Source organism: Pipistrellus kuhlii, unplaced genomic scaffold (assembly GCF_014108245.1).
Source record: "Pipistrellus kuhlii isolate mPipKuh1 unplaced genomic scaffold, mPipKuh1.p scaffold_m20_p_9, whole genome shotgun sequence".
NCBI lineage: Eukaryota > Metazoa > Chordata > Mammalia > Chiroptera > Vespertilionidae > Pipistrellus > Pipistrellus kuhlii.
The window spans coordinates 12,281,175-12,297,889 of NW_023425595.1; the positions used below are offsets into that span (position 1 = coordinate 12,281,175).

The 16,715-nt window shown below is 43.3% G+C and overlaps 2 protein-coding genes across 4 annotated transcripts; both read left to right on the forward strand.

Annotated features, from left to right (window-relative positions):
• The first annotated feature begins 122 nt into the window (after positions 1-122).
• FAM111A (FAM111 trypsin like peptidase A) lies at positions 123-16,715 on the forward strand. Of its 3 annotated transcripts, none has more exons than XM_036426489.2 (3): positions 123-204; positions 12,361-12,478; positions 14,334-16,715. In XM_036426489.2, exons 2-3 carry the CDS (start codon positions 12,398-12,400, stop codon positions 16,116-16,118), a joined length of 1,866 nt encoding a protein of 621 aa, XP_036282382.1. In that variant the 5' UTR covers positions 123-204; positions 12,361-12,397; the 3' UTR covers positions 16,119-16,715. The 3 variants fall into 3 exon arrangements, with proteins under 3 accessions (XP_036282382.1, XP_036282380.1, XP_036282381.1); XM_036426487.2 differs by lacking the exon at positions 123-204 and adding an exon at positions 3,075-3,190; XM_036426488.2 differs by lacking the exon at positions 123-204 and adding an exon at positions 8,992-9,138.
• FAM111B (FAM111 trypsin like peptidase B) lies at positions 3,078-7,253 on the forward strand. The gene is made up of 2 exons (XM_036426486.2): positions 3,078-3,190; positions 4,946-7,253. Exons 1-2 carry the CDS (start codon positions 3,110-3,112, stop codon positions 7,064-7,066), a joined length of 2,202 nt encoding a protein of 733 aa, XP_036282379.1. The 5' UTR covers positions 3,078-3,109; the 3' UTR covers positions 7,067-7,253.

The following is a 16,715-nucleotide window of genomic DNA, read 5'->3' on the forward strand; positions in this document are numbered from 1 at the left end:
GACTTGTCTTTCCCACCAAGCACAGGGCGCCACTACCTCTCCAACTATTGGCCAGAAGTGGTGCCCACGCCTATCACGCGGGCTTTTCCACTTGCAGGCTTCACAGCAGAGGTTCTTTTGACGGCCAGCTGAGCGCCACTCCGTAGCTTCTGTGACTCCCAGGACAGCGGTCACCAGCACCTTTGGGACAGATTCTCTGCTTCTGTGAGTGGCTATTTTGCAGTTGAGTGGGACCTGGAGTTCTTAAGGGGTGGTTGACATGGAGGCATTTTCCAGGTGGGAGGTGGGGGAGGAATGGATGGGCAGCCTCTCATTGTAGCAACCCCCTTCCAGCTCTGGCCTTCAAGGTCAAGAGTTTTACACCTGGAAAGTCATTTGAGATTGTCCAGGCAGCTGTTTCAACAGACCAGCTGTGACAGCTGGGGTGGGGTGGGGTGTATGTTAAAGCGCAAATTGAATAACTGCACTCCAGAAGTACTGCATGGTGATATAGTGTGTGTGTGGGGGGGAGGTAGTAATCTCCTACCTTTCTTTGTCACAAGTCCACAGGGGATAGTTCACAGGCACAAAGTTTAACCTGAGCCAAACTCCTTAATTTACAAACGAACAAACTGAGATGCCCAGGCGGGATACAGGGAGAGAGTTTGAGAAAAGACGCCCTCTAATTGTGTTGTTGGTGGGGTGGTGGTGATGGTGGTGGAGGGAGGAGGAGGAGTGGGGGATTCTTCCCTGCCTTTAGGGTGGAGTGGCAGTGGCCAAGTCCCACAGACGCCACCAGCCTTGGGGCCTTTGGGTCCCCTGGAAGCTGGTGGAGCGCAGGGCATGGACAGATGCTGCCTCTGTGGAGTCCTGGCGATTTTCCCGATTTTCCGCAGAGGCCACCAGGTGTGGTCCGGAATGCTAGTCCCACCTCAGCCGCCCACCTCGCAGTGACTGAGGCTCCTGGGGCAGCGGTGGTGGGCTGTTTGCCCCAAGCTCCCAGCTCAGGTCCTGGGCGCGAGGTTCCGCTACTCGCTTCTCTGACTGCCAAGCAATCACAGCCCAGGGAAAGCTCAGGGCCCCGCGCCTCGCACACCCTCCCCGCGCTGGCTCCGCCCTCAAGTGGCCACAGCGGACTGAGGGGGGCGGGGGAGCGGGGAGGAGGATGGAGGGGCACAATTTCTCAAAGTTTGTTCCAGAAAACGGAATCTGGCTGAGGACCTACAGTGGAAGCGGTGGATGGGCGGGACTTAGTTCAGTGGGACCTTCCTGATTGCTAGGGCGGCTGCGCAGGCGCGTCCTTTCCACCAACCCACAGGCTGCTACTAGCCTTCTGTTGGCCAGAAGCGGTGCCCACGCCTATCACGCGGGCTTTTCCACTTGCAGGCTTCACAGCAGAGGTTCTTTTGACGGCCAGCTGAGCGCCACTCCGTAGCTTCTGTGACTCCCAGGACAGCGGTCACCAGCACCTTTGGGACAGATTCTCTGCTTCCGTGAGTGGCTATTTTGCAGTTGAGTGGGGCCTGGAGTTCTTAAGGGGCGGTTGCAGGTGGGGTCGGGTGAGGTATATGTTGAAGTGCAAATTGCAGAACTGCACTTCAGAAGTACTGCATGGTGATCTGGGGGGGGGGGGGGGGGGGGGGGTAGGGATTTCTTTGTCACAAGTCCACAGCAAGGAAGTTCAGAGGCACAAAGTTTAATCAGCCCAGCTCCTTAATCTACAAATGAGGAAACGGAGATACCCAGGTGAAGTGCAGAGAGAGGTTTTGTGGGAAATGCCTTCTAGTTGTATTTGTTGTTGTTATTAGGGGAGAGGGGCTCTTTCTTAACCTTAGGCAGTCTTCACCATTGCCATCTGTGCCTTCTCAGCTGAATACCTGAGGGGAGCCCTCTGCATATAGCTCAGAGTTCTCTCTGTGTGTCCTGTGAACAGAGACCACCTTGGTCTGTCAGCTCTGTCTCCTCAAAGCAGGAATTCCAACCTGCTCTGCCTTGCTATCCTTCCTTGCAGCCTGGCCCGGAATGACTCCAGGCAGTCACCCCTAGAAACCATAAGGTGTACTTCATTTGTGACTGCCCCTAACTGCATGGTGTCCAGTTCCTTGCCAATCAGGCTTTCATATATTTTGCCCATTTTTGTCTTCTTTTGATTTCAGAGAGGAGGGTGAATTCTGTCCCTGTCACTGCATTTGGCCAGAAATCCAAGGTAATACCTGCTTTAATGTTCTTGTCTACCAGTCTGTCACTGGTGTCTCTTCTTGGTCTCTTTTTGTTCATTGATCGTTCTCCATACTATTGGCAATATTTTCCTGCTTCTTTTATCCCTGATCATTTTTGATTGGTAAGCAAGCTTGGTTACTTTTATATGTTGGGGGCACTGGAGATGCTTGTATTCCTGTCAATGTTTTTCAGCTTTGTTCACACGCACAGTTACTGTCCTTGGAAATGGTTGTATCCTTGCAAGTCTTGCTTTTCCAGTTTTCAGGTGGCACCATACCAGCCTTTTGCAGAAGGGCTGGTTTTGTCCAGCTGGCGAGGCAACAGCTTTCTGAGTACTCTGCCTCAGTAGCTCATGGAGTATAAAGTTTTCTAGTTTGACCTTGGGGCACAGAAACTATTCTCAGCCCTGTATATGTCTCAGACTTGGTCTATCTTTTCCCTTTGTGGAGTTCTTCCCCTGACTTCCAAAAGTGTCATCACTGCCATGCACTGACAGACTTAGCTGAAAATTCTAAGGGAACACACTGCAGGTCTCCAACTCTCCCTCTCTCTGTCTGCTAGCTGCTGCTGTCTTCTCTCTAGCACTCTGACTCACAAACTTGAACCACCTAGGCCGCCCGTGACCCTCAGCTTATCTTCTCAATTAGGGAAACAGCCAGGCTCCTTACCCTGAGTTATGGCCTGGAAACTGTCCCAGACAATGAGCTAGACATCCGTGGGGCTACCTCGGTTCACTCCCACTCTCAGGGGTCAGAGGTCATGGTTCTGAGCTGCCTGCTGCCCAGTAATTGAAAGCTGTCATTTTGTATATCTTGTGTTATTTTAGTGACTTCAAGTGTGAGGATAAGCCCTTCCCTTTTTCTTCATCTTGCCAGTAGTGGAGGTGTGTTAGATTCTCTTGGGACTCATCATGAATCCTGTCAAACTTGAAGAGAACAAGTCACTCAATGCTACTGAATATGACCAGAGTACCAGACCTGAAGTTTCACAGGTATGTCTGCACTTTACACCTCTTGGCTGGAACGGCATTCTATAACCATAGTGCTGCATTAGGATCCTGGGAGAGGACTGTTCATAAAGAATGGCAGTGATGGTGCCTGCTTGTGTTATTTGAAATATGTTTGGGGACATCATCCACATATGTGTTTCTATAGCATGAAATGATAGTGTATGAATTAACAATGCAAAAAATGTCTTGTTAAACAGTTTTCTGGTTTGGCTAATCAACAATATAGACACTTAATACTGGAAATATAGGCAGGTCTAATAGTAATGGAGCTCATATCTACTGAGAAATTATTATGTACTTGGAATTATGCTTATCACTTTCTAGGATTATCTCATTTAACATTAAATGCAACTCTCTGTGGTAGATGTTATCACCATCCCTTCTTTACAAGTGAAAAATAAAAACAAAACACACACACAAAAAAAAACAACAACAATGAAACCCAACTTTTGGAAAGTCACAAAAGCAATGAACTTCAGAGCGAGGATATTGAACCCAGGCAAACAATCAGAGCACAGTTTTTTATCAGTGCACCTTTTTATTTAAAAAAAAAAAATGGGCAAAATGCTAATATTAAACTGAAACAGACATAAGTGATTTTAGTGTGCAGAGAATATTTGTATATGAATATATATATTTATTTGTATTTGACTATGTATACCTATCTATATATCCAGCCAATATTGTGATTTATTGAGCATTTTATTATATGTCTTTAGTGCTGTTGATATCGTATACCCAATAGAAACTCAACAGATATTTAATGGGAATTTTTGAAAGATGATGTACCAAATGTCCAAAAGATATATTAAGTATGTCCAGCTTTACTAGTCACTAAACAAATGTAGATTTTAAAAACAGTCAAATTAGATGACATTTCATCTACAAATTGGCAAACATTTAAAATGAGAATACTGATGAAACCTGGTTGGCTCAGTGAATAGAGTGTCAGCCTGCAGACTGAAGGGTCCTGGGTTCAATTCCGGTCAAGGGCATGTACCTTGGTTGCGGGCATATCCCCAGTAGGGGGGCGTGCAGGAGGCAGCTGATTGATGACTCTCTCTCATCAATGTTTCTCTCTATCTCTCTCCTTTCCTCTCTGTAAAAAATCAATAAAATATATTTTAAAAAATAAAAATAATAAAATGAGAATACTGAAACTATTATTATTAAACCACACACTAATCTTTTTGGACAATGGGGGTGAGTTGATGCAACTTTTCTGGAAAGCAGTTTGGCAGTGGATTTGTTGTGAAATACATTTATAAGCTTAATCTCAGTGTTTCCACTGCCAGGAATCTGGCCTAGGGAAATAATCAGATGGGCAGACAGAAATATTTTAAGTGTAGAACTGTTTATCATATCAGAGTAGTACAACATTGGAAACATTCTAAATATCCAGCAAAGAGGAATGGATTAAAAATTATTGTACACAAAAATATCCTATTGTGTTTTCAAAGGTTTTCTACAGAAGTGAAAGCACTGGTGGATGGCTTAGTAAAAAATTAACTCTTAGATAGAATAATATAATTTAAGTAACATAAGATTTATATCTGCATATTAAATCTTAGGGGAGAAAACAAAATACACAATGTTTATCTCTGGCAATGGGCTAATGATGGACATTTTTCTCCATTCTTCACTATCATATTATCGATTACTTTTCCAATTATAAGAACATGAAATACTATTATTTAGGGTGATTCTGATAGAAAGTTTCATCTTTCCTTTCTTAAGGATATGGGCATGGAGCCGACTTGTGCTGGCACACCTGATGATCATTCTCCACCTGACAACAGAGGATACTGCAGCTCCTTTGCAGTTAAATGCAAAGTCAATGAGCATGAAATATCTCTTAAAACTCAGAACCCAAATGGTAGAGATTGTAAAAAACATAAATTCACTTTTAACTGGAATAAAATATCTGGAAAATCAGAACATAGGGAGTATACAGCATCTGGTGAACTCAATGAGACTATCTACTCAGCTCTGACAGCTATTGAAGATTTCTGTGAAAGGATGGAGAAGCATTTTGATAAGGACATTATTGCTTATGAAGAGAAAAATATAAGAGGATATGTAAATTTAGGAATGCCTCTCAAGTGCCTCCTTCCAGAATCTCATTTAAAAATATCATTTTACAAAAGAAACAAAAACGAGAAAGAAAATAATATTTCCTCCACCGGGGAAAATGATCAGCTATTACGCCTATATAAAAATCCTAACAATGTTGAATGCATTTTGTTTCATGTTGTGGCTTTTGGGAAGACAACTAAGACTATTGTGAAGATAAGAGGATTTCATGGAAAGGGGAGTACTCTTTGTGTCTATGCCTTGGAGGGTGAAACTATCCAAGAAGCCCTGTGTAAAGATGGTCGATTTCGGTCTGACCTGGACCAATTAAAGTGGAGACTCATAGAAAATCATAAGATGGTTTATGAAAAACAGTCCAGAGTGAAGGATGTATCTGGGAAAACCTTAGAAATGGAAATTCTTAAAGAGTCACCTGTCAAGAAACATACCCATGAGAAAATTGAGCAGAAGAATGAAAGTGCCACTGGTGAAATCAGTCCCCAGGATCTGATGCCATCTCAGGTCCAGGTCCTCGAACCAGAGGCAGGTGGAGAGACTGAAGATGTAGAATACAGCCAAAAAAAAGTTCTCCCACCTCGAAGTCGAGGACATGATATTGAAGATAAAAAACGCAGGACAATTTCCAAAATTAAAAATTATTATCAGGAAAATCACACACAAAAAAACAGTAAACAAATCTCTCTCATTCAGCAAAGACCACATCTGGATATGCAATCTGCTATTAATTGGGATATCCAGGAGAAGACAACTGACCCCTGGCTAAAGAATTGCAAAATATTGAATAAAGTTATATTTCAGCAATATCCAAATTTTAATAAATATGCACTTTGTATGAAAAAGTTTTTTTTGGAAGAACAGAAGAAAAACGAACTGTCACCATCTGAACAATTCAGCATATATGAAAAGCACTTTGCAAAAGCGACTAAAAATTCTACTACCATTGCAAACTATGAGTTTCGTACCCAACGTAGTAAGTCAGTTGGGTTCATCTATTGGGATAATAATGGAAACATAGGCAATGCTACTTGCTTTGTCTTCAGTGCTGGTTACATTTTCACCTGTCAGCATGTTGTAGACTTAATTGTGGGAGAAGGCACAGATCCACATTTGTGGCCAGATAGAATAAGCAAATGTGCAAAAGTAACTTTCACTTATAAAAAATTACACTTTATTTTTGAAGAATGTTTTTCCATTGAGCCATGGTTTGAAGTGTATGATAAAGGTCTGGATTATGCCGTTTTAAAACTAAGAGCAAATGGAAATGGATTTCCTCCAGGCCTATTTGATCAAATTTCATCTTTGCCACCTAGTGGTTTGATTTATTTAATTGGTCACCCAGAAGGCCAGGTCAAGCAAATAGATGAGTGTGCTGTGATTACTATAGTGGATCGTGCAGGGAGGTACTCAGACATTGTTTTCTCTATGTTTACCCCAAGAAGTTTCCCACCTGTGGCTTGGCGCAGTGATGCACTTAGTTATGATACCTGTTTTATGGAAGGGTCCTCTGGCTCCCCAGTGTTTAATGCAGCTCACCAAGTCGTTGCTATACACTCCTTCGGACAGTTTTATGAACGTGATGGTAAGAAGCATGCCTTAATTGAATTTGGCTATTCTATGGAATCAATTCTTCATGATATTAAACAAAAAAATGAGGCCTTTTATAAACTGTTAACCGAAGAGAAAATTGAGAACCTCAATCAAGAGAAAAATAATAAACAAGAGTCGTCACTCCAAAATCAGCAGGTGGAACTCATGGAACATTAGAAGAAAATATGCCAAGAATTTAGAGTACATGGGGCTGCTTTCTTACAGTATAATAAGTGGGCTTTCTGGATTAAAAAACATTTAGCAAATGGTGTGGATGTGCAAAATACATAGTAGAGCTGAAATAAATACTGACTTTCTCCTTGGCTTTAAAAAAAATTGAAACAATCTAAATTCTCAGTTAAAATATGTATCTTCCTGCCAAAACTGGTTTGGCTCAGTGGATAGAGTGTCAGTCTGCGGACTGAAGGGTCCCAGGTTCGATTCTGGTCAAGAGCATGTACATTGGTTGCAGGTACATCCCCAGTAGGGTGTGTGCAAGATGCAGCTGGTCGATGTTTCTCTCTTTTTGGTTTCTAGCTCTCTATCCCTCTCCCTTCCTCTCTGTAAAAAAAAAAAAAAAAAAAAAAAAAAAAAAAAAAAAAATAAAATATAAAAAAAAAAAAAAAAAAGCATCTTCCTTATACATGTACAAAGAATCTGGTATTTGCCACCCTAAACACCACCCTGGTGATGTGGTTCTTATTCTGTGTCTAACAGGTTAATGAGGGAACATACCTAAAGGAGCTTAGTGCCAATGATGCTCCTTAGGTTATGTTCATTCCCAGGGCACATTCCCTCCCCAGAAATGCCTGACAATTTCCACAGCCATTCTCTACTGCCTCTGGCCCTCTTAACATTTTCCCATCTACAGATTCCACAGACAATCTGCAAGTTCCCTCAGACAATAATTTGCTTTACATACATGTTGCTACCATCAGTTTTCCCCCTAACCTTTTTCAGACGATTTTTACAATTAGGCTCTTAAAGCGTGCTCTCTGCAAACCCCACCCAGCACCCAGAATCAAAGCAGTGATGGCAGTTCTCGGTGTTTTTTGTTTTGTTTTGTTTTGTTTTTTGTTTTTACCTTAGGTCGAGCTTTCCCCATTATCCCACCAACACTACGACTTTCACATAAACATCTATTTTTCTGTAAGTTACATAAAAGTTATCACCATCATCACTTACCAATTACATTCTCTCCCTCTTTGACCAGTTGTTTTAACATAGCACCCAGTACTGAAGGCATCTGCCCTTCTTCCGGTTCTTAAACAGTAAGATGCTTCCTCCAGCCCCTTGCAAAGCACTCTGATCATCCGTTGGGAGATGCCAGACTCTGGAGCCCTCCATCAGGACTCTCTAGTAAGGCACCTCCTGGACGCCAGGAGTGCCGTCCAGGAGTGCGGTGCTGGCCTCCTTCTTCCTCCTGCTGGGCATGGTCTGCTGGGCATCAGCCCCTCCGACAAGTTGGCTCATTTGCCTGCGGGAAAGTGGGAGGTAGAGTGGGGGTCCCCCAAGTCTCACTAGACCTCAGCTGTCTGCTTTGGGGCCACTTTGTCCCATGGGAGCTGGTGAAGCACAGGGCGCTAATGGATGCCTCTGGGATCTGGACCTAGTGTTCGTGCTTTTCCGCAGCGGTCCCAGGTCTGGCGGGGATGCTCATTCCACCCACTACAGCCGCCCACCTCGCAGCATCTGGAGGCATTGACCACGAGGCACAAAGCACGGGGGGGGGGGGGGGGGGGGGGAACGACGACGATGTGGGGATCGGTGACACAAAGCAAACCTGGTCTGGAGCACTGTTCCCGCTCAGTGCAATCAGCGCCCTGGAAATCGCGGATCCCCTGGCTCCTCCTGCACCCTCTTCTCCCTGGCTCAGCTTCTCAGGCGACTACACTGGACCCGGGAGGGCGGGGAAGGGTGGAGGGACAGGATTGAGAAAAGTCTGTCACTGAAGGTGGGAGCTGGCAGTGGACCAAGTTGCGAAAGGCGCAGTGGGACGCAGCAGGATCCAACAATAGCCAGGGCTGCTGCGCAGGCACTTCCCTGGAAACTCCCTCCTGGAAACTCGCCCTTCCGCCCGCCCTTCCTGGCTCGCCCCTTGGCCTTCTATTGGCCACCAGCTGAGAAGCGCGGGCTTTTTCACTTCCTGTAGGGTGGCGGTTCACGAAAGAGCCAGCTGGGCGCCATTTGCCAAGCTCCAGTCCCACTGCTGCGGTCCCTGGCACGGTTGGGGCACATTCTCCGCTTCTGTGAGTGGTTCTTCTGCATTTGGGTGGGGCCTGGAGGTCTTAGGGGGTGATTGGCATGGCGTTGTGGAGGGGTGGATAGCCAGCTTTCCATTGTGGGACCCCCTTCTTGCTCCCCACCTTCAAAGCTGATTAGTTTGACACCTGGAAAGCCACCTGGAGACAGTCTAGGCAGCTGTTCCAACTGACAAGCTGTGAGCAGCTCCAGACATACTGCATGGTGATTCTGGAGGGCGGAGTCCCCTACTTTCCTTGGTCACAAGTGGGGGAGGGGGGAGGCGGGAAGGGGCGATTCACAGGCACAAAGTTTAATCTGAGCCCAGCTCCTTAACTCCTTCTTGTACAAATGAGGAAAGGGAAAGGCCCAGGTGGGGTGTGGGGAAAATACCATCTAATTGTATTTTTGTTGGTGGGGGGAGGGGGTTCTTTCCTGCTGTTGGGTAGTCTCCACCATTGCTGCCATGTGCTTTCTCAACTGAAGGGGGGCGGAGGGGGGGGGGGGGGAAGAGGATAGCTCTGCATATAGCCCAGAGTTCTTTCTCTGTAAACAGGGACCACTTTGGCCTGTCAGCTCTATCTCCTCAAAGCAGGAATTCCTACCTGCTCTGCCATGCCGCCCCTCCTTGCAGCCTGGCCTGAATGTTTCCGGGCAGTCACCCCTGTAACCATAGGGTGCACTTCATTCGTGACTGCCCCTACCTGCGTGGTGTCCAGTTCCTTGCCAACATAAGCTCTGGTCAATCTGTCCCGAAGGTTGTTTCAGGCTGGTAGGACTTTCTGAAACCAACATCAAATACTTCACCTGGCTCCCGTTTCCCCCGTGTCCAAGGAAAGCATAGAAGATGGAATGGGGCTAAGTGGGGGAGGGAGGGGAGGGGAGTTGGGGGGAGCTTAGGCAGATGTGAAAGCGAAAATAACCCTGAGGCCAGCAGAGCGGCAGGGCAGTCCCGCGTCTTTTCAAATCTCTTCCCCACCCGCTGCCTGTCCAGCGGGCCCAAGCTAACAGCGCGCTCTGCTGGGCCAGCTGGCTATCTCCGCAGCTCCAACAAGAGCCGGCCTCCCGTATTGGTAGCGCCCAGATGATCCGTGGAATGGGTGAAGGCGGGGTGCGGGGACGCAGGGGTGCTCCGCTGGGTCTGCGTGCGGGTGTTCCGGAGGGTGTTGGGGAGTCTTCGAGCCTGGAGTGTGGAAGAAGCTGCCCGCCCTCTACCCCAGGTGTGCCGACAGCGGGCACAGGTTTTATTTCAGCGGATGATTCTTGTCACGTGCTGTGTGCTGGGGCACAGTGGCAGTGGGCTTGATGGAGGCCTAGGGTTAGCAGAGACCAGATCCCTGCTCTCTACCAGCCTATCTCAGCTCTAGTGGGCCAGCCCAGCGCCAGAGAGATGAGTGAGAACAGAAGAGGAGAGGGAGAGGCAGGAGGGGGAGGGAAGAGAGGAGGAACCAGAAAGACCAGAAGAACCAAGTGTAGAGGGAAAGGAAGGGAGGGGAATGAGATGGAGGAGGGAGAGACAAAGAAGAGAGATGAGAGGGGAGATGAATTCCAAGGGGGAACCTTTGAGGTGGCTGGAAATGGGCCAGCCCACCCGAGTTTACAAACAGAAAGCTAAGGCTGAGAGAGGCTGAAGCGAATTGTACACCTAAAACCTATATAATTTTATTAGCCAATGTAACCCCAATAAATTCAATAAAAATTAAAAGAAGTTCCTGGCACATACAGTAATAGGGTCTCAAAAAAAAATGTGCTTAACTAATGAATGAATGAAAGTATGTGGAGGTTCATATGATTCTTTTTTTTTTATTTGAAAATGGTTATAAAAAGTCATCAAAAGTATATTCTCTGAGGCTTTGTGACCTTGAGTAAATAGTTTAATCTCTATGGGTGTTCAAGTTCTTTACCAATAAAATGGATTAATCATACTTATCTCACAGGATTGTAAGAATTATATTGGGGCCCTAGCTGGTTTGGCTCATTGGATAGAGTAGGGGTGTCGAACTCAATCAGAGAAGGGGCCAAAATCTAAAATCCAGCCTAAATCACGGGTCGAATGGTTTACTGAACAGTCATGAAGTGTCACTGTGATGGAAACGCAGCAGAGTGCAGTGATGACAGCGCGGTGGGGGCCACATTGCAAGGCCTGGCGGGACGGATTTGGCCCGTGGGCCTTGTGGTGACACATGTGGGATAGAGCATCCACCAGTCATTGATTCCAGTTGGTTGCAGGCTCCATTCCGGGTCCTTGTCAGGTGCATGCAGGAGGCAACCAATCCATGTGTCTCTCTCACATGGATGTTTCTCTATATATATCTCTTCCTCTCCCTTCCACTCTTTCTAAAAGTCAATGGAATCCTCAGATGAGGATTAACAAAACAAAACAACAAAAAATAATTATATTGGGTAGTTTATGGAAAGCACATAGAACAGGGCATAGTGCATCATATGCATACTCCATTCATTGATTAATTGTATCTTTATTAATGTATCTATACTGAGGGATTGCCATCTGGCAGGCATTATGTTAGATGAAGACAGGCAGCTGCTGGACTTCCATGGCTTCCATTCTAGTGATATTTATCATGATTAAAGATTTCACTCTTTTATTGACATTGTTCATTCTCATCTGGGGAGACATCAGAGGAAATAGAGAGGGAGAAATACCACTTTAAACAAACTAAGTAAAGCAGCAACTAATATTCCTAACTTTCCGGGAAAACTCTTCACTGTACATCTATTTTGTCTTTATGGTTCTTTTCCCATCATTTTCCTAAAATTACACCATCCCCCTGTGCCATATGCAATTTAAGTGGAGGCCAGAGTTAACATCCATGTAGCTAAAACACACTTTTTATTTCTCCAACTGCAATTTCTTTTCTAGTGCATCTGCTTTTGAATTTTACCTCTGCCATGTAGCTCTAGCTTTCAGGAGGTCACCTTTCTTGTCTGGGTTGTACTTTACTCATTTGCAAAAACAGCTGTACCTATTTGACATGGTATCTGTGGGCATTGACAATTAGAGGTAACTTTTGTAAAGTACAGAGGATTGTTCTCTATCAAGGGGAGTTTTTATGATTGGAGTTTTTATGATTGGATAAACTGTCTACTTGGTAAGTTAACATCTCTGAGAAGGGGAAAGCTGGAGCTACAGAGAGAGGTCCCTGTTAATCTTATCCTCTGTACAAATAATGGTTGCTATGATGATATTGTTCTAACTTGAATCTTTGTAGTGTTTCAGCTGAACTGCCTATTCATCTTCAAGCCATCATGAGCTCTAAAAAACGCAGGTCACTGAAAGTCCCATTCAATGCAAGGAATAATATGAAAATTGAGCATTATTTTCCTCAGGTATGTTTGTCAATACTGTTTACAGAACATATCAATATTATACTTAGCCATCTTGACACTGGGATTTATAGTTTTCCTGCAAAGAAATTGCCTCATTGAATGTAGGAAATGTTAAATAAATTAAAATCTTTCTCATTCATTGTATTTCTTCTGTTTGGAGGGGTGGCAGTGAGGAATTTTAACAAAAATCTCATTCTTGCTGAGTTTGGTGCTCTATCAAAGCAGTCTTTAACAAAAAGCTATTGTAACATTTCCTGAACAACAACAACAAAAATCAAATATAATGTTTACAGTAACATATGGAATAAAAACAAAAGTAATGTTATTTTATAGCATGAAAATATATAACATGCAAATATGGCTGATCTTTTTTATAATAATAATAATACATCTGCTTAGGGCTTTATAATTTATAAAATAATATTTTAAATATTTAGTTTTACTATAAGCAAGCAAGGAGAACTTTCTTATCTTTGATTTGTTTATGAAGAGAGGAAAAGAAGTGTGTTGCTTCTTAAGGCAGTAGTGAAATGAATACTTGGACTCAAATTTACTGACATTAAGTGGGGGCCCTTTGTACTAATTGAACTCTATTATCTTAGCAAGCCATCATATTCCTTCTTAAGTCTAAAATGCTCCTTGAATTTATTGTGAAAGGCTGAGAGATGGTGAGCATTTGAGAATGCAATTTAAAAGCCTTTCTTTCATTCTGATTCTAACTAGAACATCCAAGAATGTAGAAAAGCCAAACCTAGTTCTATTTTTCTCTGTCCCACTCCATGACAGTGCAAGCTTGTCATGTAAGCCCCAAGATTCTTCTTTGAAGCTGTCTATATCTGCCCAAGAATTCTCTGAATAGCTGGAAATCCATCCTAGTGTTCCAATGGACTGTGCGACAAAGATGCTTCCAACAATATTAGGCTGGAGAGACACTCTTTCAGAGTTCATATTTATGCCCAGAATAAATTTATATCACCATGTTTCTTTTGTTTTAATCCAGAATATTAGTACCATTAAAAAGAAGGAAAACAAAAGTTAATTCACTAATTTGTCAGTCACTGTGCTAAGGATTGTCACACAGGATGTTACACTTAATTTTTATCTATCATGGCATCTGTTGGCACTCATGCCATGATAGATATTTCTTGGCCAAATGTATCTTTCAGACATAGGGATCAGATGCTCTTAACTTACAGGAAAAATTTTCTGTGCCTCATTTTCTCCATCAAAAGGAGAGAGATGCCATATTTGTTGCTCCTCTTTTCATAGGATTTTGGAATAAACTCATGTAATAGAGGAAATAATTTAAGTTCTTTACATGAAAGTGCTAGTTGAATCAGGGTTTTACTATTAGAAATAACTATGTTATTATGACCAAATAATTACTTAACTGATGATGATGATGATTTTGTTTAACATTAAATGACCAATAATAAACCATGGTACCTTATTCTTGCTGAGTTTGGTGCTATAAGAACAAGTTTTTGGTGCAATCCATCACTGTGATTAGAAAAAGTAAAAATTATTCAGAGACCTTATAGAATTCTCTAAGAGAGCTGGCAGACTTTTAAGCATCTCTTCTGTTTTTGATGGGCCTTGAGACAGTTGTTTCTTTCCTATTTCTCAGGGGAGAAATGCACCAATCTGGCACAATTAAAAGCTTGTCTAACTAATGGGATGGGAAACGCAGCTTATATCTTGGCTCCCAACTCAAACTTTGGTTTAATTCTATTTACTGGCCTTTGGAGACTGGTTCTGAGTTTCCTAGAGAAATTTTATGAATTGCATACTAAAAAGAAAAACAAAATGTTAGAGTTGCTTCCATCATTTTAAAGTCTTTAACACTTCCTTTTAGGTCAATAAAGAACAAGAGGATAATCCCAGTATTCCTCAAATGAAGACTGGCTCCAGAAAAGGCCCAAATGATATAACTAATACCCAGGCTCAAAGACCCAAAGACCAGGCTATACCTCAAGATAAAGTACTTTACATTACCTTGCGTGTACACCACAGGAAAAACAAAAAAAGAAAACACAGACTCACACATAATGAGAGGGCTAGCTTATCCGTGGCACTTGACACTCTTCAGGCTGTCAAAGAAGAGAGAGAACGACAGCAAGGCAAAGAAATGCTGGTGCAGGGCATAGAAGGAATTGAAGGTTATATAAACCTTGGAATGCCCCTCAGTTGTTTTCCTGAAAAGTGCCACCTGGAAATTACATTTGCCCTGAGTAAAAGTGAGCAGAAAAAAGGGAACCAGATATTTGGTCGGCATGACAAGGCATCTACTGACTGTGTCAAATTTTTTATCCACGCAATTGGGAAGAAGATAAAAAAGATTGTCAAATGTGGGGAACTTCACAAAGAAGGGTGCAAACTCTGCGTCTATGCTTTCAAAGGAGAAACCGTCAAGGATGCTGTGTGCAAAGACGGCAGATTTCTTTCCTTTCTGGAGAACGCTGATTGGAAACTCATTGAAAACCTGGACTCCATTGTAGAAAGCACACAGCGAGTTGATGACTTGGAGGGCAAGCTCTTTCAGGTGGAAGTTGAGAAAAAGGAGGGCTCTAAGGTAGCAGCCACCCAGAATTTTGATTCGGCAGCCACTCAGAATTTTGATTCGGCAGATTCTCAGAATTCGGAGTTGGAGGAAAGAAACACATGTGTGTTAAAAGAAGAAATTGTGGCCCAGTATCCTAGTTTAAAAAGGGAAACTGAAAAAATTAGAAAAAAATTTGAAAGGAAATTTAAAACAAGAAAGGGGGAAACAGTATTTCGTACAGATAAAACAAACTTTGGGAAACAGACAAAAAACTCTATCCCGGTTAAAATACTCAAACTTCTTTCTCGTCATAGTGACTCAGTTGGGCACATTGAATGGGACAACAATGGGAACACGGGTTATGCCACTTGCTTTGTTTTTACAAAGTTGTTCATTTTTACTTGTCGGCATGTAATAAGTGACATTGTGGGAAATGAAATAGAGCCAAGTAAGTGGGCAGACATAATTGGTCAATGTGTAAGGGTGACATTTGGTTACGAAGACAGACAAGAAAAAAATAACTATTTTTCCATTGAACCTTGGTTTCTGGTATCTGATGTAACTCTTGATTATGCTGTTCTGAAATTGAAGGAAGATGGACAACAAGTACCTGTTGGACTATATAATGGAATTGGTCCTGCTCCACTTTGTGGGTTGATATATATTATTGGCTATCCAGGAGGTGAAGTAAAGTCTACAGATGCTTGTGTTGTAATTCCTCAGTATCAGCGAGTACAGAAATATCGGGAAAATCTTCAGGCTAAGGGTTATAATGATGACATGCAGTATATCCATATGTACACTCAAAAAAGTTTCCAGGACATTGTTCCCAGACCTGATGTGATTACCTATGACACTTCTTTTTACTTTGGGTCTTCTGGCTCACCAGTGTTTGATTCGAAAGGTTCTTTGGTAGCCATGCATACTGCTGGCTTCCGTAATCACTACCAAAGTGAATTTTCCAGTATCATTGAGTTTGGCTCTATTATGGAATCCATCCTCCATGATATTAAACAAAATTATGGAACATTTTATAAAGAATTATGCATAACTCAGCAGGATATAGAAATGGTAACTGGTGAAGAGGGAGAACAGTGAGAATTTTGAGACTAGAACTAGTGTAATGGTTGTGTTTTTTCCCCACCTCTGTATGTTTTCACTAACTTCAGTTGCTTGCAGGCAGGATCCAAGACTTATTCATCTCATTATACCCAAAATCTGACACATAGAAAGTAAGTGCTTAGAAAATATATGGGTCATTTGGTAGCAAAACTTAGGGCTTCAGTTAATTTTTTTTCCTAATTAATTTTTATTCTTGAGAGTATTACAGATGTCTCCCATTTCCCCTCCATTTGCCCTCTCCACCCAGCTCCCACCCCACCCCAGGACTTTATCACACTATTGTCTGTGTCCATATATGCATTTAAGTTCTTTGGTTACTCTCTCCTCACCCACTTCTCAGGCGGTGGGAGGTTGGCTGTGGGAGTGCACTGACCACCAGGGCAGCTCCTGCATTGAGCTTCTGCCCCCTTGTGTTCAGTGCACATCATTGCTACCAGCCAGTCATCTTGTCATCCAGTTGTAACATTAACTTAGGCTTTTATATATAGACTAGAGGCCTGGGTGCATAAAATTCATGCATGAGGGGATGTCCCTCAGCCCAGCCTGCATCCTCTCCAATCTGGGAATCCTTGA